The following is a 20,715-nucleotide window of genomic DNA, read 5'->3' as shown; positions in this document are numbered from 1 at the left end:
GTTGTTCTACCGTCAAACTTAACTATATAATATTTTCAACTAAAAAAAAAAGATGAGCGAGATACGGAGCATACCACCTATATTAGTGAACTTTCTTTCTCTTATTTATATATGAAACATTGTCTAAATATTAATTAAATGTAATGATGCTTTAATATACTAATTTTCTTTCATTTTGTTTAAACAGAAAGCTAGAATCGGACTCAGGGAGAGCAATTCTGAAAGCTCAGTTTACTAATGCTTATTAAAACGATCCATGAATAGAGGAAGATAATTAGTTAACTCGGGTTAATTCACGCTGATGTGACTGAGCGTTCCAAGCTAACGCAGGAACGCGTCGCAGAGTATTTCCAAAGCGGTAAAGCGTATTCGTCGGTCCGCTTAGGGGCTGCAGCCGCCTAGTTCGGCGAGCGTCGCGACGCCCCGTGAGGCGATGCCTTTTTCGTGCCTGTCGGGCAAGCACCATCCCACGAAAATGCGGGGGCGTTCAAACGAGAGCATAAAATCGACGTCGCGACGCCGCCGAGGCACAGACGCCGCTCCACCTCTGTCCCGTGCACGGTACGTAGACACGGAGTATCCCGCACGAATTTCCGCTACCGCCGGGTATACGCAGTCCTTCGCCCTTCAGGGTACAATTGCTTCCTGCCTGTTCTCGAGACGCCTTATCGAAATAATCCGCGCGTGTTGTAGTGATTAGCAATCGAGAGTGATAAACTGCTGCTGCTATTATTGGGTTCAGTAAATTAGAGTGTAACAAATTTTGTTATTTTTATTTTTATTACTTTTGTTTAATCGAAATTCGAAGCTGGATTCACTAGATGGAATCCAGCCTGTAATATTGTATAATTACTTCAATTAAATAATATTTAAGGCATATTTTGCTTGTTATTTGCAATTTACGATTGAATTCTTAAATTCACTTAAAGAAATCAAACTTACTTGAATTAAATCTGTAAATTATTTATATTTTTGTTGTGTCCTTTTCATTTTAATATTATAGAGTACATTAAATCTGAGCAAGTTCGAATGCTATACTTAGAGATTTCAATGCACGATTAAGACATCATGTATTCTCTAGTTGATTACACTCTTGATACATTTACTACTTACCTAAGTGATTTTTCAATCCGTTGTTGCATCCTCGGAAGAAGTTCAAGTTCACAGTGTACCATTAGATCCATTGAGATCGATTCTTGGCGCATCATCAAACCATTCGCATAATCATTGCGTCAGTACATCCATTTTTCGTTTCAACAACAGGCAGAAAGCGAATCCTGTTCAAAGCATATTAATCTTAATCTTAGAAAATAGAGCACTTAACATATCAATTTCATAACAAAATTATTTGTGTGTGTTAGAGCTAATTTGTAAAAATATAATATAAATAACAAAATATTTATCAGATAATTTTCTTGTACCTCTTTCTCTCTCAAAACATATTACATTATTTGTATTTTATATAAATTTAGTTGTAAAATAATAATAAATTTAGAATTTTTTTAAGATAGATTATTCTTTATAATCGATATAATAAATATTTGATAAATTATTGTGTTGCAAGATTATATAAATTTGCAACGAAATAATAAATATAAAGATTATGTGAAATGACTAAAAAGAAAATAATTATATAAAGAGATTCTTTAGGTTTGTACAATTCGATATTATTTAAGTATTATAAAAGCGATCATTATGCAATACATATACAAGAAGAGGATACGATCTGAATTAAGAATCGAAGAAACCATTGTACGAAAATTAAAGCTGTATAGATTTCAACATCCAACATTTTATCCAACAAGTCAAAATTCCTCAGACAAAAACTTTTCTAACGTGCATCTGAAGCTATAAATCATATGTATAGTTGCGGTTTCTTTGATGCCCAAAAAAGAGAGAACACATTCTCTGAATCATAATCTTGTGCTTTATCTTGTGCTTGTTCTCAAAATGACTCGTTTCTCTAAAAATGACTAGTTTCCTCAATATTGGTTAACACATTTACTGCCCTAACAGTCATCAACATGCAATAAATGTTTTAAGATAAATAATATTATAACATATTACTTATATTTGCAAGTGATAATGATTATTTAATAATAATAGAAAAGCATAATGGATAAAGTGCAGTTTTAAACAACTTCATATATATTCATATTTCATATTCATTAAAATTATGAAAAATTATATGGATATAATACGGTAATTTTTAATAATCCAATTGGCGTGAACAGAAAGTTAGCTAAATTTTAAAAAATCTTCTTTTAAATTAATTAAATGTGTAAAGCTAATTCAGTTCTTTTTTAAAATTACAACTAGCCAGATACGTAGAAAACGAGTTAGAACCAGCATTAACATTAATCAACATTACCGATGTCGACTTAAAAGCCGCAAATACACGCAAACGCGGAGCGAACGGCTGTCCCTTCGTGTTCATAGTCGTATAGTCGAGGTCTTCGGCCGTGCAATCACGTTGGTCCTTTTCCGCGGGTGGGCATAATTTTGGCACGTTTATCGTTGCCTCGCGGCGGGGCGTTATGTTTTATCCGTCGTCGTCGGCGGCGGCGGCGGCGGCGTCGGCCACCATAATCGTCGCTTGAACTTATTAGGGAGCGTCGGTCGGCCGTACGTCTAAAGTTAGCGACGCGCCAGGCGAAAATAGCGTCACGACGCTGGGGCCGCTTGCCTATCGCTTTATAGGCAACTGGGTCAATTCTGGCTTCGGTCGCTACGCTCGCCGGGGAACAACTTCATCGAAGAACCTTCGAGGGTCATACCAATTATTCGACATAATATTTTAATTTTGCATAATATCTCTAATAAATGTTATTTATTAAAAATGAAATTAGTTGTATGTATTCTAAATATTTGTATTCAGAATTTTTTATTTAATTCAGATACTTTTAATTTTTATATACGAGCACTTTTATTTTATGTTTCTCATGTAATTTTTAATTTGATTTAATCCTTTCTTAGCACCGTTATTGCTTGTATACATAATGAAACCAAAATATTTGTTAGATAATTTTAATATTGTGTTGGCCGAAAAGTCCATATCTACTCTCTTAGCAAAATTCAAATATAAAATTCTGCATTAATTCTTAATGCAATATTTTGTCATTAATCTTAATTATTCTCTTACTTCCGATGTTATTGAATAAAAAAGTGTCAGTGATATACAATGTAAAATTTTGCAGAAAAAAGCGAAACTAATCTAAGATGTTATGAATAATATTAGTGATGTCAAAACTGCAGATAGGTATAATTATCAGTTATTAACACACTAAATTCCGATACGACAACGATCACAGATTAAGAGACATTATCATTCCTGTTGCAGAGCGTTGAAATCGAAAACAAACCACAATGTGTGACGACGAAGTAGCTGCCCTGGTCGTAGACAATGGCTCCGGCATGTGCAAAGCCGGTTTCGCCGGAGACGACGCTCCTCGCGCCGTCTTCCCCTCGATCGTTGGTCGCCCCAGACATCAGGGTGTGATGGTCGGTATGGGTCAAAAAGACAGCTACGTCGGTGACGAGGCCCAGAGCAAGAGAGGTATCCTGACTCTGAAATACCCGATCGAGCACGGTATCATCACCAACTGGGATGACATGGAGAAGATCTGGCACCACACCTTCTACAATGAATTGCGTGTTGCCCCCGAGGAACACCCAGTCCTTCTTACCGAAGCGCCCCTCAACCCGAAAGCTAACCGTGAGAAGATGACGCAGATCATGTTCGAAACTTTCAACAGCCCGGCCATGTACGTCGCCATCCAGGCCGTCCTTTCCCTGTACGCCTCTGGTCGTACCACCGGTATCGTCTTGGACTCTGGTGACGGTGTCTCTCACACCGTACCCATCTACGAAGGTTACGCCCTTCCTCATGCCATCCTCCGTCTGGACTTGGCTGGTCGCGATCTTACCGACTATCTCATGAAGATCCTCACCGAGAGAGGCTACAGCTTCACCACCACGGCTGAGCGAGAAATCGTTCGCGACATCAAGGAGAAACTCTGCTACGTCGCCCTGGACTTTGAACAGGAAATGGCCACCGCTGCCGCCAGCACCTCTCTCGAGAAGAGCTACGAGTTGCCTGATGGTCAGGTCATCACCATTGGTAACGAGAGGTTCCGCACGCCTGAGGCGCTCTTCCAACCATCCTTCCTGGGTATGGAATCCTGCGGTATTCACGAGACTGTCTACAACTCCATCATGAAGTGCGACGTCGATATCCGTAAGGACCTGTATGCCAACAATGTCCTGTCCGGCGGTACCACCATGTACCCCGGTATTGCCGATCGTATGCAGAAGGAAATCACTGCTCTCGCACCTTCAACCATCAAGATCAAGATTATCGCTCCACCTGAAAGGAAATATTCCGTATGGATCGGCGGTTCCATCCTGGCCTCCCTATCCACCTTCCAACAGATGTGGATCTCCAAACAAGAGTACGACGAGTCCGGTCCCGGCATCGTTCACCGCAAGTGCTTCTAAGCAATTACGCTCGATGTTATTCACTATTATTATTATTATTATTATTATTATTATTAATGCTACACCTTTCCCTAAGATGTACTGTTCACTGCCGCATCGCTTCGTCTAGTTGGACCTCCGTTATTAGTCGAATGTTATTATCATTATTATTGAGATCCGTGGCGGCGACTCTTTTATCAACGACCATCATACGAATATATACGTCATCTTTTGTATATAAGTTTACGTCTATGGAATAAATCAGTCTTATATTCTTACAGCCGTTCAATTTGTAATTTTTTATTCTTCGATGTCCTTATATTCATACGAATCGATTCATAGGGATCGATATTAAATAAAATTAATAGATTTCATTATCGATTATATCACGCGTGTTGCATTTTACTACATTTTTTTAATATAAAAAAGCAGTCCGTTTTATTTTAATCCGTTCAGGATAATTATATTAAATGTGTGAATAATATTTTATGTTAGAGATTTTATGAAATTAGAATTGCGTATCAATTATTTTGATAATATGTACAAATATGAAATTAATTTATTTATCTCTAATTATATTAATTATTCTTTTTTATGCATATCTCAAGCTCTCAACAAATACGGATAAATAATTAATTTTATGTGTGAGCAAAAAGGGAGCATATTCTAAATTTTTCCTATTTCGCGACGCAATTAATCGTGTTTAGTTTTTTACTTAATCAAATACTGTTTGAAGTTACAATTTTGTGATTTTTTAATATAAAAAGAAAGACATTCACCTTCAATATCTTCTCTTGCGAACACCTTATCTGGTCGCTTCTCCGCTACTCGCACTGAAGCTATCCTCGCGATTGTCGACGGCCGAACGTGACGATAACAAGCGGGCGGTACTTCACAGTCCTCTTTCGGGGTTAAAACTCGACAATGCGAATCAGCACCAGCATCAGTTTTGCCAGTAGCTTAAAAGTAGAGGGGATCAGTATGATGGCTCGAGCGTGCATGTCGCCCTGTGCATCTACCAATTATAGTAATTTGCAATTAGCGAATAAAGCCATTTTGTTAATAAATCTAACAGATCTGCATTATCTAAAATGATTTTGAAAAAAATGAAAAAAAATAGTAACCGAAACAGGACATATTAGGTTTTAGACGATAAACAAGCTGCTTCAGTGAATCTGTTGTTACTTTATTTCAAAGAAAAGAGTAAGAAATTTGAGCACTTTTTAATTCAATTTTTCGAGATTTAATTCCTCGATGATTTATATCTTCAAGAAATTGACTCTACAAAATTCACTTGTTCAATTTTTAATTATTCATTTTTTATTTAAATTCACTGACAGAATCATCTTTACAAATATCCCTTCGACTATTTTATATTTTATTTTTCAAAGTGGTATGCTTCCATCTTTTTCATCCCCTATAACTCCAAAGTTTATCCTTCACGATTCTCTTAGGCTTTCACCCCCTTGAAAGTCTCATCCCTTCATCAAGGCTAGTAGTGGCAACCGACGGCCCTGGCACGTGACGAGTCCTTATTTGGACCCAGGGGCCATCAGCCACCACTGAGTCGCCGTCGTAGCCGCAACGTCCGTCGATTCTTCTTTCTCCCTCTACGACTGCTCCTCTCTTTAGGGCAAACTAAGGACTAGGCCGGGTCTAATGGGCGGTGCGGGCTCTTGGCCCAACGTTAACGCGGACAGCAGATTTCCATGTAAGGGGCGGATCGCTATTTTCAGCCGCCGACCGATATGGATAAAGGGACCCCACGGAGCCGGCAATGCGCCACTCGTCGTTCTCGCCGGCTTCTTGCACGACGTACACGCGATCCTGAGCCATTGTCATCAATCTCTCTCCCAATACTTGCATCAACGAACGGTAAATTACCGTGCACTTAATTGCTCTCGCCAGTCGCGAATCACAGCAAAAGCGAATCACATCACACCCCTTCGGTTCGCGCGCACTGCAGCCTTCGATCGGTCTTCCCCGTCTCGCGATCGTGAAGATCGCGAAGATCTTTTGGTACTTTAGAGTCAATGGTGATTTGAATTGATTTGAAACAGTGTTCTGTTAAATCTGAGTGGACTCTTGGGTATTAGGAATACCCAAGGGTAGTAGAAAATCTGGAGAGAACCGATCGGATGTTACCCTCTGAAAATTTTCGAGGAAAACTGTGCGAAGCGAACGAAAAAAGATTTTTGTAATCGAACAAAACTGTGAAGTGATACTTGATGTAAATACGCAAGTGCAAATTAATGTGATATAATTATATTAATAATAATTTTCATACATACCATAATGAATTTTGCTACATTTTTCGATATATTCACAGAAAGTAATCTTACCAATCGACCAAAATGTGTGATGATGATGTTGCGGCACTAGTTGTGGACAATGGATCTGGTATGTGCAAGGCTGGATTCGCGGGGGATGATGCTCCACGCGCCGTGTTTCCCAGTATCGTCGGCCGCCCTCGTCATCAGGTGATCAGAGCAGATCCTTCTACTTACAAAATTATACATCTATTGATTACTGAATACCTAAATAATAATTTTTAGTAAAAATAAATATTAATAAATACTATCAACTTATATAGTAATAATAATTTTTAGATCTATTAAAAGAGAAATAACTCGATTAATATATCATAAATATTTCGATTAAAATACAAAAACTACATAATGTTAAATAATATCTCGTTCTTTTACAGGGTGTGATGGTCGGAATGGGTCAAAAGGACAGCTACGTCGGTGACGAGGCCCAGAGCAAGAGAGGCATTTTGACCTTAAAGTATCCTATAGAACACGGTATTATCACTAATTGGGATGACATGGAAAAGATATGGCATCACACCTTCTACAATGAATTACGTGTCGCTCCCGAGGAACATCCGGTTCTTCTCACCGAGGCACCTTTAAATCCGAAAGCTAATCGTGAAAAAATGACGCAGATCATGTTCGAAACTTTCAACAGCCCGGCCATGTACGTCGCCATCCAGGCCGTCCTTTCCCTGTACGCCTCTGGTCGTACCACCGGTATCGTCTTGGACTCTGGTGACGGTGTCTCTCACACCGTACCCATCTACGAAGGTTACGCCCTTCCTCATGCCATCCTCCGTCTGGACTTGGCTGGTCGCGATCTCACCGACTATCTCATGAAGATCCTCACCGAGAGAGGCTACAGCTTCACCACCACGGCTGAGCGAGAAATCGTTCGCGACATCAAGGAGAAACTCTGCTACGTCGCTCTGGACTTTGAACAGGAAATGGCCACCGCTGCCGCCAGCACCTCTCTCGAGAAGAGCTACGAGTTGCCTGATGGTCAGGTCATCACCATTGGTAACGAGAGGTTCCGCTGTCCCGAGGCTCTCTTCCAACCATCCTTCCTTGGGATGGAATCCTGTGGCATCCACGAAACTGTCTACAACTCCATCATGAAGTGCGACGTCGACATTCGCAAGGACCTTTATGCCAACACTGTCCTCTCCGGTGGTACCACCATGTACCCCGGTATTGCCGATCGTATGCAGAAGGAAATCACTTCTCTCGCACCTTCGACCATCAAGATCAAGATTATCGCTCCACCTGAAAGGAAATATTCCGTATGGATCGGCGGTTCCATCCTGGCCTCCCTGTCCACCTTCCAGCAGATGTGGATCTCCAAACAAGAGTACGACGAATCTGGCCCTGGTATCGTCCATCGCAAATGCTTTTAAAGACACATCGCCAAGGGTCAACCAAATATATTACTATGACTCTTTTCTTTCTCTTCTTTGTCTTCTCTCTCACGTCGTATTTAAAATTACATTAAATTAATGATGAAATAATGAAAAGAGAGAAGAGGGAAGAGAGATACAGAGAAAGAAAGAGGAAGAGAGAGAGAGAGAAAGATATAAAAGACAAAATATGAAGGAAGATTGCAAAATAAAGAAATTACCTAAGCGTCTTTATATATGCTATTTACCAGACATTTGCCAGACTGTACTGTATTTTGTAGGTTATACAACACGACTGTTTGTTTATGAACGTTAACGAATTTATTGATGGATTCCTCGGCTACACAAGCAATGAGTGGTCCTCCTCAAGATCCAACACTAAAACCGTACAGACTTTCCAGTCAAAAGTCAATATATATAACTCAATACATGTTCGTTCGCGCGCGCTGATTGCGTAAAGTTGGCATTTGTGACACCCGTCAGACGATTATTGACAACAACAACGAGAAATATGATCAATGATGATGAACATGTCCAGTCATGTTAGCGTCGGCTCATATTGCTGTCCGGCGACTCATTCTTACTATATATATATATACTTTACAATTAATAATAATAATAAAACTGTATATTACATAATAATCTTCGAGAGTCAGTGCATTCTTCATTGATTTTTTCTTATTTCCTCAGTGGTAGCTCAAACTTAAGGATACAAGCCAATTAGGTCTTTGAGGAAAAAGTTGCCACCCACGCGTAAATGTGACGTTGAATTTGAGTTCGATTTGCTTCTGCACGTGTCTAATGCATGTTTCGCATGTATACGTCGCTTCAAAAGATCACGTTAGACCATATATGGCTAACGCTCGTGTATTTTGAGCTTTCCCGCGTCCGTTATATTTGGCGCGTGCCATGTGTCGGCCATGTGCACCTCCCTCAACCCGTACAACGGCTGGGGGTGCAACGTAACTCAATAGGCGCGGCTGAAGAGTATACGCGATACAGATTAAGAAATAACAAAAATAGAGCCGCTTCTAGAGCCCGTACCGGCACAGCAGCCGCGATCCGCGCAACCTTTGCTTCAAATCCCTCGCACCTCGAGCATTAAAATTAGGACTGCACCGGCGGGCACACGTTTTTTTGAAACATCTTTAATTACATTTGATTAATAGTAATGGCTCTTGTACGGGATTTTGTAGACATTCTAGTTGATGCGATTCTGTATACAAGTTATGATGGTGGCACGTGATGTAGAGATATCGTACAGGAAAGTAGGAAAGTAGGACGTCAAGGGAAGAAAGAGGTAAAGAAGAGGCGAAAAAAAAGAAAAAGAAAATAGATAGGAGATGATAATAATAATGAAAGGAGAAATAGGAAAAATGAAGAAGATAAAGAAAAGATAGAAATGAAGAGGAAGGAGATTAAAGTTTAAGATAGAGATTGATAAAGTAGTAGAAGCAAGGAGAGAATGGAAATGTTTGAAAGGTAAAGAGGAGACTAAAAAGGATTGGAAGAAGATATAGTAAAAGAAGTTAGGAATGATGAAGTTATAATTAAGAAAAAAAGAGTAGAAAGTATATTAAAGATGATAGAGGAGAGGTTGATACGTTAATGGTTATAGATTAAATAATAGTAAATGAAAATGTAATATTCCTAACCATTCCCTCCACATACTACTGCATGTTACTGTGCACAGAATATGGCATCACTGATTAAACCTATATTATAACTGAATTTGTGTTTTTCATGAATTACCCCTCCCTCTCGAGGGCCCGCGTTTTAAAAAACGCTCAAAAAATTTTTCGACACTATAATGTAATTGCTCACTACATCATAATAATATTTCGCTAGACTAGAGTTTAACTAGTAAACTTATAGACTAAACTTACTTACGAGAGAATACTTCTAGTATTCGCCATCTAGCGTCAGGAAGTGGGTTTTAATAGGATTCTATATCTATGTTAGCTTTCGTTTCAATTTGTTTTTTGTTGTAAACATTTATGTATTAGAAGCATTAATTTGTATTTATAAATGGATGCTTTAAATTCAAATAAACTTATAAAATTTGATATACTGAAAACTCGTCGTTGTATCGCGAGGAATAAAATCCATATAAAACTTATCTTTTTTAAAAAAAAAAAGGATGCCAAGTACACATGTAGCTTGGTGCGAGGTAAAGTCTAAAATAACATTGGTTATGAAAATACTAATCGAGATAGCAAAACATCGTTGCGATAATGTAGGAGATGTATTAACATAATTATATTTTATTTGTTTACTTGTGTGAAAAAAGTTACGACAAAAGTAATGAGCGCTATAAGTTTCTTTTCTTTTTAAGAAAGGCAGCTGCATTTTATTCCATATAAATACGACAGAAATTCTGCAACTTTCTTATGCAATTCTACGTTTTGGAACTCCGCAAACTTTATTCTTTAGTCTTTTTTTTAAAAAAGGTAAGTTTTACGAATATCAATTTTTTGAAGGTTAACATTTGGAACACATATGATTTTGACTATTTGTAAAAGGAATCGGAAGTATCCCTAATATACTTACTTTAGTTTCGTTTAACGATCAGCTGCGACATATGTACTACATACATACATACAGCACGACGCGCGCAAATGAGTCGTGTGATGCAACGTGAAGTGTCACATAAATAAACAAACGCGATAAATCGCAAGGCAATATCGCGATGCGAGAGATACGATTTAACGCGTAACGATCAGTTCCAGGAGTGAGTTACGGCGGGTTATCTCGTAAAGACGCGTGATCTATGGCCGCGTCGCACGACACAAAGCGGGATTGTGATGGAGATCCGCTACGCGTACAGATCGACGTAAAAATCGGACCGTTGCGCGATATGGATTTCTAACAGATGACAAAGTGCAAGCTTTCTCAGTCTCTCGCGACGTAACGTAACCTACATCGCGTTAATGGCGAGGTTAATCCTCCACGAGAAGACGCCAGAAATGGCAGTAAAATAAATAGCTGCGCGGAAAGTAGAATGGATTCGTGGTACGTTTTTGCAGTTATTAGTGACTGAACACTGTACTTCCGTGCGAAATTTTCCTTCATTTACTCTGTATCAAATTTTATCGACTCTATTTGCTATCTGTCTGTACATGGAAATTTTGTATTATTTAGGATATTTGTACACATCAATTCCATTTTAATTACTTTAAAAATTGCAGTGAAAAAGATACTAGATACTAGATATCAGTTATGTTAGTTTTTTACATTTTATGGCCTAATGTACTTAGGATAAATAAATAGGAAATAAGTTTACAGTATCCTTCTTTTCTTTGACAGGTCCTGGTTACTATAGCACAAAATGTGACACTTAAGTTAGCTACTTAAAGGCAACTGGCATATGTGCGCAAAATGGAGAAAGTTATACCAATGAGTTGGTTAAATCAAATATTACTAGGTTTTAGTATAGCAGCTGCAGTATTGTCCTTAGTTGTGCAAGGATGGACGGGTCTCTCACCTCTGCCAATATACATTTCTATCTCCTGGGCTGTATTTGTTACAATTGTGTCTATATGGCTAAGTTGCTGCCTACTACGCCTCACACTGAAAGCTAACAGTCCAATTACTGTGAAGTTTCTGAACAAGTGGATCCACACGAGGTTGACACGTCATTTAAGCATAGATTCCTCGATAGACGAGGGCAAGGATGTGGAAATCATTCGAAAAAGTGATAGCGAAAACCAAAAGAATAGTAATTCTGCGCAAGAGGCTAATGTTAAGTGCAACAATAATGCAACCCCGCAAGACACAAATGAAATTCCCTTAACAAGAAGGAAAAAGGTGGACGTCACGGACATGACGCGGGAAATCAATGCAAAGTGTATAGAAATTTGGTATAAGAATATTAGTAATGACAAGTCGTTTCCCGACGAGGCGCAGGACTTACTGAGCAAGTTCTTGACTAGACTTGCATGGAAAATTAGTCTAATAGATAAGATCAAACTTACCAATAAGTTGGCGCACGTTTTGCTATTACATTTAAAGGAATACCGCAGGTACATATTTATATTCAGAAAATTATCACCGAGATTTTGCCAGAGTCTGTCACTTATCACCGCACCGCTTATTAACGCAGGGCATTGCGCCGGGTCGAGAAGGGTGCTGCGGCGAGTGTGGAAGAGGCTTACAAATATCTACATCCCGGTTCTCGCAGTGCGCCGACCTTGGAGCATATGCTGCATCGTTTAGTCACTGTTCTGGCGCAAGAGTTCCTGCAGTGGGAACTAACCAGCTCGTTGCCGTGCAAGCTTTTGTTATCTATTTTAGCAAAGAGGCTCTTAGTAACGATAGACATGATAAGCTGTTCGGATTGGATAATCGAGAGCTTGTTGGAATTATTGGAGACTTCTCCAAAGGAAGTGGCCACCCCTCCAGCTAACCAAAACGTCAATGTACATACCCAGTAATCACGTATCACGTTCTGTCATTTAGCGTGCACTAATTTGATCGTTTCTTCAGGGTACCATAACCGTTGCCCTGGGCGACGGTATTACGTCCGCGACAGCAGCTGTAATCCCGCAACAATTGCCAAAATCTCTACCCAAGTCTGATTCCACGACCAGTACGAGTGAGGACAGCAGCGCAGCTTCAACGGCAGCTCCAGAGAGACCAACCCTGTGTCTGGAGGGTCTCTCCGTGGAACACAGAGGTCTTTGGGGTGACAGCATATCGGATACGGATCTGGAATCGGAGGAAGACAAGATATCTCCGGTGTACGAGGAACCGACGGATTTCGCCTCGACCATCGCCAGGCTGAGGAGTCTGCTGCAACAGAAATCTACAGCAAGCACGCCATTGTTAGTAAAACTAAGTTAGCCTGATGACGGATATCGTCACACACGCGACAATGTAAATTCCAGGCATGCTGAGGAAAAGTCCTACGTGATATGCGAGGGAAGCCAATTTACCAACTTGTCGATTCCATGGACCGAGTTTCACACCGCGTCGGATGGCTCGCAACAGTTGTTCTATTGCATACAGTTCGATGACATCGAGCAGCGCGGGGTCGATCTATTCGAAACGACCACCGCTACCGTCAGGAGACAATATTCCGACTTTGTCCAGTTACATCTCAGCCTGGAAGAGGTGAGGCTCATAAGTGACGCAGAAATAAAATTATAGTTTCCATTTTTATTTCTAGATTAAAACGCCGTCGTCGCGCGACGCTCGTGTATTTCAGATTCCGTCGTTAGCCGGCGTGATGTCCGAACTAGTGCTGCCCGAGGGCGGTAGGGTCGAGCTGGAGACGTACTTGAAGACACTGTGCACGCGCTTGGCGAACGAGTGCCCGCCGCAGCTGCGCCACTTCCTTCGGCCGAGCAGCGGCGCGAGCAAGAAGGCGGACGCGGTGACGCCTCGTCTGGACCGACTTCTAGCCAAGACCGTGACCGGCGTCTTCAATACGCTGAAAACGGTGGTCGTACCAGGCTTCGAACTGGATCAAGAGGAAGAGGCGCCTCCGTTGCCTACTCTAATGCCGCTGTCTGATATACCCTGGAGATTTGTCGAGGACATTAAGTCGGTAATAGGACCTGAACTACCAACACGGGAACTTATTTCAAGTTATATTTTACATGTTTTAACATATTTTAAAGCACCAAGCTATAGTGTACTTGGTATCCTTTTTTTAAAAAAGATAAGTTTTATATGGATTTTATTCCTCGCGATACAACGACGAGTTTTCAATATATCAGATTTTATAAGTTTGTTTATTTTAATTTAAAGCATCCATTTATAAATACAAATTAATGCATCTAATACATAAATGTTTACAACAAAAACCTAATTGAAACACGAAAGCTAACATAGATACAGAATCCTACTAAAACCCACTTCCTGACGCTAGATGGCGAATACTAGAAGTATTCTCTCGTAAGTAATTGTAACATTGTTTTGCTATTTCTTTGGTGAAATCCTTAACCTTTCACGTAGATTAAGTTTAGTCTATAAGTTTACTAGTCTAAGTCTAGTCTAGCAGTGTTATTTTATTCTTAATATACATCATTTTTTGTCATTTTGTAATTTTTTGAGCGTTTTTTAAAACGCGGGCCCTCGGGAGGGAGGGGTAATTCATGAAAAACACAAATTCAGTTATAATATAGGTTTAATCAGTGATGCCATATTCTGTGCACAGTAACATGCAGTAGTATGTGGAGGGAATGGTTAGGAATATTACATTTTTATTTACTATTATTTAATCTATATAACCATTAACGTATCAACCTCTCCTCTATCATCTTTAATATACTTTCTACTCTTTTTTTCTTAATTATAACTTCATTATTTCTAACTTCTTTTACTATATCTTCTTCCAATCCTTTTTAGTCTCCTCTTTACCTTTCAAACATTTCCATTCTCTCCTTGCTTCTACTACTTTATCAATCTCTATCTTAAACTTTAATCTCCTTCTTCCTCTTCATTTCTATCTTTTCTTTATCTTCTTCATTTTTGTAGAAAAGTCTGGCCTGCGAACTGCAGCAGTTGATCGCGGAGAGAACAGAGTACTGCACAGTGGACACGGCATACGAGGCAGTGGATTCGATGGAAGCCAGCGGCGATTCGGAACTGATGGACTGCTGGTGGGAAACCGTTAAGATCTCTTACGATGGTAGCTACAGTAGCGATATATTGCCTTTCATCGTGTCCGTAAAGTTACTGGTTTTCCGTCACGACAAAAAGTGAATTGTTCCATAGATGAGGTGGACGAGCTGGACTCCAATCTAACACTGACGTGTACGATGATAGACCTGATCTGCGAGCTTCTAGCTGGCGTCGCTAGCAACAACACGTTACAACAAGAGGCTGTCGTTAGATGGACTAAACTGCTGTTTGGAAACATTTCCGAGCCAGTTCTACAAGTAAGGTCCATCTTTGCGTCTCTTGTATCTCGGCGAATAATTATATAGATGCTTCTCGGTAGCTTTTTATTAATTGAGTTGACTTGCAGGAAACGATTCTCCGGTTATTCGACTCCCTTAGCAATTCTTCGGTAGTGCGGAACGCACCGCAGAGTGTCACGAGTCAAACTGATGCACGATCGAAAGACAAGCTGCTGCGCATACTAGAAGGGAAGGTCTCGTACGACGTGAAACTGATATTCGGTGAGGACGATGTGCACAAGGCTCTAAGCTACCTGTTGAGTTCTTACGAAATGAAAAGGATCAACATGGACGTAAACATGCAAATGTTAGATGCATTGGTGTCCGAGCTGTTGATTTCCTGCAAAATGGATCATACCACGAATTAATGATGAATTTTGTTCAGCTGTCCTTCGGACGGCGGATTAGTTACTTCGCAAGGCCCGCACGTTGTTTTATTCCCTCGACAATGTTTGTACTGTATATTGTGGAAGTTGTTGAGATATATCTATATCAAAATATTTGTGTAAAGACAATTGATGTGCCATATGTAGATCATATGTTGACTGTTCACTTTTCGAAAACCGAAAAACACACATTTCTTAAAAAACGAAGACTGCGTACCTGATTGTACATTTACAGCAAAAAAATATGCCAAGTATTTGTGTTTCCTTGGAAGACGATAATTGTAAATGAATAGCGTAACGAAGACAGTAAATCACTGGTGAGAAGGCACTATATGCATTTCTGGATTTACTAATTATAGCATTTATATTTAACGACTAAGTTTTGTACAAAGGAATTGTGTATTCCTGCGCAAACGTACGGTGCATATTATACAAAGTATACAAACCACAGCTCTGTCATTACATTCCAAAGATTGTGAGAAGTAATGTATGTAAAAAATATAGATGTACATGTGAGCTTAATATTTAATTACGTGTTTATTCAAGTAAGGTAATAGGAGGTAAACATCAAATCTAAATCAAGCCCGGTCAATTTTCCTTGGCCGTTTCACTCGTAGCTTTTTGTTTCTCTAGCTGTGCCCTGAAATAAATTACAGCACTCCGTGAATCTTATGTGAGACACTTCCGCGACTTTTTTAGAGTTTTAGAGCAATTTTATCTTCGTTTTAAATGTCGCATTCTCAAGATTTTCGTCAATTAACCTCTATGTTACTTTCGTATGAATTTTATCAATAAATGGATTTTACGCAAAGCGATACCTCAGTTGTTGATTGAAATCATCCTCAACGTCATCGTCGTCCCAATTATCCTCCCAAACGCTGATATCCTCGTTGTCCTCGTCCTTTGCGGTCCAATCTAATGAATCAGCGATTTCGAGGTTAAATCGTGTATCATCGATATTATTATTATTTGCGTACCTTCCGCAGGAAACTCCTCGAACTCGTCATCTTCTTCGAGTAAACCGAGATCGACTTTCGCCTTATCGTTTTTATTCTCCGTCATTGCTCACGAATTTCTTGACAAATAGTAATTACTCTTTTTTTTAAGGAAGTTTAAAGAGTCTTCAATCAAAGACTTTCAGTAATTACTCAAGTACCTTGAGGTTATGTGTCGACTGTCGGAGTCTCTCTTCCGTCTCGAACGCCAAGTTTACCGACTGTCATCTTTAATCTGGTTAGCACTGCGAATGCTACGAAACACTGTCTATCTTTCTTTTCATTTGAAAGAAGAAAAGAGATAGAATATATTTTGTAGCATTCGCAGCGCTAACTGGACTACAGCCAAAATGCAAAGTAGAAAGGAAATTCGTATGAAGTTTTTATGATTTGTGATCGCAGCGATATCTGTAGATTGACTGATGAGATCATTATAAATTCCCATATTTATTCAGAAACGCGAAATTATTTTTACTTTATTGTTCAAATTACGTTTTATCAACGTTTCGAAAAGGAAAGGAGTGGACAGTTACAAAATACTTGTAAACAGTTTAATATAAAATTTATTTATAATTTTTATAATTCACGTAACTATATCGATATTAACCAGTTTTTGATTACAACATATTCAGGTCTTTGGTATTATTCAATATTTTTTAAATATATATATATATTTATTTTCGCGCAGTTACTTCGACAGCTTCAAGCACTCGTAAATCTTGTTGCACCTGATATGCATGCAAAGATCCGTCATGAATGACGTGATGTGAGTTTCCTTGTCTCTTTGCTTGCCATTTTCGTACGCGACCACGAGGGTCATTCTGAGGTCGCTATTGTGGAAAGCATACGTACATAAATCCTGCAGGCACACCGTGTGAATTACAATCTGTTAATTTATGAAAAAATTATTTTGAAATTGAGATTTGTTTTACCTTCGTGCTTTTGTGATAAATAACTTTGTCCATGGCAAGCAGTTCTGCGTGACGTTCCTTTATCTTGCTCTGGATATTGTCTAAATGTACCGACGGTTTGTGCATGAATGTCTGAAAAAGATGTATGCAAAAGTAAATATACAAAGAAATACAAAAAATCATATCTTGTATGTACCATTTATTTCGACACGAGCTAATATAAATTTGAAAATTACTAGAAATTAAATTAGTATCCAGAACCTGAATTTTCTGGATACACACATTTTCAGTGAATATATATGAAATTTTTTGATTATAAAAATAAAGCAAAAATGTAAAGACTGAAACCTCATGCCATATACACTTACACTAGGGCAACAAATGACAATAGGAAAGTTCTCCGATGTATCTGTTCCTCTTCCCGGATGTTTGTACCCAGAACCTGAATTTTCAGTCCCTCGGGAATCGAAGATTATCAGTACCGCTAGCACGTCGTGTTTTCGCTGAAAGCTTTGTATCCTGAAAAAGACCTGCTGTCATAGTCTGCGTACTAACAACAAAACAATATCAAGAAACACCGGGTCTCGCGCCAAGTGCAACGCGCGAAGCGTCGGAAACACTGCTGTCGGATTTCAAAATATGAGACCGTGGGGAGGCAAAAGGGGTATTCGATTTGTAACTGCACAGTTACAAATCGCTACAATTTATCATTATGTAGCTTTGTCTCCTTTTATTGCTCAAAGTTACCGCCCCGCACATATGGATATATACATCCCGAGCATATGGATGGGATACGTAGCTTGTGTGCACCACGAGACCATTCTCTCCACATACTACCGCATGCTACCGTGCACAGAATCTGGCATCACTGATTAAACCTATATTATAACTGAACTTGTGTTTTTCATGAATTACCCCTCCCTCCCGTGGGCCCGCGTTTTAAAACGCTCCAAAAATTATATTCTGATTATCGGTACCTACTTTACGACAAGGGCGTCGGAATCTAGATGAAAGGATTTCACCACAGAAATAGGAAGACAATGCTACAATTACTTACGAGAGAATACTTCTAGTATTCACCATCTAGCATCAGGAAGTGGGTTTTAGTAGGATTCTATATTATGTCAGCTTTCATGTTCCAATTAGTTTTGTATTGTAAACATTTATATATTAGAAGCATTAATTTGTATTTATAAATGGATGCTTTAAATTAAAATAAACATTAATAAAAAACTTATAAATCTGATATACTAAACTCGTCGTTGTATTCAGAGGGATAAAATCTGCATAAAACTTACTTTTTTTTTTAAAAAAACGGTACAAAAAAGTACACCAAGTACACGCGTACTTGCTTGGCACTGGATAAAAAGTCTAAGATAACATCGTTAGGAGAAGTTGTCGTTAGGACAAAAATAATGAGCGCCAATTTTTTTCTTTTTTAAAAAGGAAGCCACACTTTTTTCCATAAATACTTTTTTGTACCTTTTTTTTAAAACAAGTATATGTATCTTACTTGTGATAATAATCCACGCTTTGCTTGCTCATGATGCTTCTCATCTCGCCTGGATTAGCTTGTTGGCTTAGAGTCGTGTGGAAATACAGAGAACACTTGGCTAATATAGCACCGCGAAGTTTCACCAGCCACTGATACAATGCTGGCTGCTGATTCGCCTTGAGAAACGTTGCGCCAAAGCCCAATTTCCAAGACTGCAAAGTTACGACTTGTTTGTTATAAATTATTTATTAGAATACTGAAGACAAGTTGGTTTTAAGCTATTAGCTATTTAGCACGTGTATCGCTGACCTCCTTGCTCTGGAGAGTTCTTTCCCAGGCTGACATTCGCGTTTGTGCTCCATAAAGAGCCATCAGAGTCGGCAGAAACCTCCAGTTTTGTACCTCCACTTGTGCCTTTATTAACTGCACCAATATTTCACACTCCAGCCTGGAAGGAAGAGAATTGTTGGTGCTTTTATATATTTACAAAAACCTCATGTCAATGCATTTACTTATTAAAAGACTCACGTTAATCCAGTCTTGATAGCGGTCAGTGCTAAATGAGAACAGGACAATAAATGACTTTCCACTATTCCTTCTATACATTGCAGCAGCTCCTGGTGCTTTATAACTTTGCTGCTTACGCTCATATTGTACATCCTCTCATAACTGTAATACAATAATTACAAATATGAGATTAGAGGCAGAAAGTCAAGGTGCTAGTATACTAACAAATCTATCAGCTGGATTCTTGCCGTGATGAACTGACACAGCTGATTAGAAACGTTCGCGACGTTCGTGCCAATGGAATTCGTTCCTCTGGTCATCTCCTCCAGTCTCTTTAAATCAGACTTCAACGACTCATATACAGTCTTTAAAGAATTCTGGAAAGAATATTGACGCGAAGCTTAAATCGAACGATTGTCAACTGATATATATTGCAATTGTAAACGAAAAAGTCTGTAGCGTTGTTTAATTTTTTAACGAAAAAAAGATGAAATCATGAAGCCACCACAAAGATGGCAAATTAGTTGAATATTTATTTAAGCACACATATATTTTGTCTTGGAATTGTACTAAAATAACGCTACGAACTTTCGTTACAGTCCAATAGTTTTCTTTCGAGATACGTACATCTTTCCTAAGGAAGCCTTTGTTTTTAGTATGAAGAAAGCCTAAATCCGCGTATGAGCGTTCAGCTACAGCTATTTGTGGTAAATGCATGAGAAGCATACCCCATGGACCCATTTGCGTTTGCCTGCATGACTCTCTCTCTTTTTCCTGCATTAAATTCATGCTTCCTTAGAAGTGCAGATAACACTTGTGCGCAGGCACATGTGACAATTTGAATTTATTCAATCTGATTTATTGTGTCGCTTACGTACAACGGATTCTTTAGCTTTGTCGGAACACAGCTGAGCAACTTGCGTGAAGAAGGTATTAAGAAATTCATCCTCGTGATCCATCCTCTACCGTCGTTTGCAGGAAATGGGACTAAACAGCGGTCGAACCACGCGTGTTGCATAGTAGAGAGGTTATGTTGTGACATGTCATACACATCGTATCATATGGATCAATTTCTGCGGTGCTCGTTAAGGACGATACGCTCTCGAGTCGGTTTGACTAAGCATAGTACTTCATTAGTTGATGAAGTACTGGATGAAGTAATGGACTTATCAATATTATCACGCACACACGTATGCGGACGCAGCTTCGTAAATACCTGTGAATTGTCAAGTTCGACAGATTTGCCCGCGAACTTTAGCCGTCATAAGTTGGCATTACCTGATCAGATTTTCGGCATTTTGAGGCAGAGGCGCAAAGTTCAAATTGGT

The 20,715-nt window shown here is 39.2% G+C and overlaps 5 protein-coding genes across 6 annotated transcripts; 3 read left to right on the top strand and 2 right to left on the bottom strand.

The window, feature by feature from the left end:
- The first annotated feature begins 467 nt into the window (after positions 1-467).
- Positions 468-4,765, top strand: LOC105278758 (actin-5, muscle-specific). The gene is made up of 2 exons (XM_020030560.2): positions 468-561; positions 3,341-4,765. Exon 2 carries the CDS (start codon positions 3,367-3,369, stop codon positions 4,495-4,497), a length of 1,131 nt encoding a protein of 376 aa, XP_019886119.2. The 5' UTR covers positions 468-561; positions 3,341-3,366; the 3' UTR covers positions 4,498-4,765.
- A 1,484-nt stretch (positions 4,766-6,249) lies between these two features.
- On the top strand, positions 6,250-8,284 carry LOC105277639 (actin, muscle). Its single transcript, XM_011336188.3, has 3 exons — positions 6,250-6,351; positions 6,806-6,956; positions 7,184-8,284. Exons 2-3 carry the CDS (start codon positions 6,831-6,833, stop codon positions 8,186-8,188), a joined length of 1,131 nt encoding a protein of 376 aa, XP_011334490.1. The 5' UTR covers positions 6,250-6,351; positions 6,806-6,830; the 3' UTR covers positions 8,189-8,284.
- A 2,623-nt stretch (positions 8,285-10,907) lies between these two features.
- LOC105286068 lies at positions 10,908-15,928 on the top strand. Its single transcript, XM_011350707.3, has 9 exons — positions 10,908-11,200; positions 11,495-12,210; positions 12,291-12,606; positions 12,674-13,011; positions 13,075-13,300; positions 13,395-13,736; positions 14,669-14,822; positions 14,909-15,072; positions 15,162-15,928. The coding sequence occupies exons 2-9, from the start codon at positions 11,567-11,569 to the stop codon at positions 15,459-15,461; spliced, it is 2,484 nt and encodes an 827-aa protein (XP_011349009.1). The 5' UTR covers positions 10,908-11,200; positions 11,495-11,566; the 3' UTR covers positions 15,462-15,928.
- Positions 15,929-15,992: 64 nt separating this feature from the next.
- Positions 15,993-16,744, bottom strand: LOC105286066 (26S proteasome complex subunit SEM1). 2 transcript variants are annotated; one of them, XM_011350706.3, is made up of 4 exons: positions 16,636-16,744; positions 16,457-16,554; positions 16,298-16,394; positions 15,993-16,119 (listed from the first exon to the last, which is right to left on the bottom strand). In XM_011350706.3, exons 2-4 carry the CDS (start codon positions 16,539-16,541, stop codon positions 16,068-16,070), a joined length of 234 nt encoding a protein of 77 aa, XP_011349008.1. In that variant the 5' UTR covers positions 16,542-16,554; positions 16,636-16,744; the 3' UTR covers positions 15,993-16,067. The 2 variants fall into 2 exon arrangements, with proteins under 2 accessions (XP_011349008.1, XP_011349007.1); XM_011350705.3 differs by lacking the exon at positions 16,636-16,744 and having other exon boundaries at positions 16,457-16,629.
- Positions 16,745-17,019: 275 nt separating this feature from the next.
- Positions 17,020-20,696, bottom strand: LOC105286069 (KICSTOR complex protein C12orf66 homolog). Its single transcript, XM_011350708.3, has 9 exons — positions 20,266-20,696; positions 20,015-20,161; positions 19,613-19,764; positions 19,409-19,549; positions 19,190-19,328; positions 18,899-19,092; positions 17,754-17,904; positions 17,407-17,517; positions 17,020-17,333 (listed from the first exon to the last, which is right to left on the bottom strand). Exons 1-9 carry the CDS (start codon positions 20,344-20,346, stop codon positions 17,163-17,165), a joined length of 1,287 nt encoding a protein of 428 aa, XP_011349010.1. The 5' UTR covers positions 20,347-20,696; the 3' UTR covers positions 17,020-17,162.
- Positions 20,697-20,715: the final 19 nt, after the last annotated feature.

Source organism: Ooceraea biroi, chromosome 3 (genome assembly GCF_003672135.1).
Source record: "Ooceraea biroi isolate clonal line C1 chromosome 3, Obir_v5.4, whole genome shotgun sequence".
Taxonomy (NCBI): domain Eukaryota; kingdom Metazoa; phylum Arthropoda; class Insecta; order Hymenoptera; family Formicidae; genus Ooceraea; species Ooceraea biroi.
The sequence above is the reverse complement of the archived record's forward strand: the minus strand, read 5'-3'. Positions and strand labels throughout refer to the sequence as shown.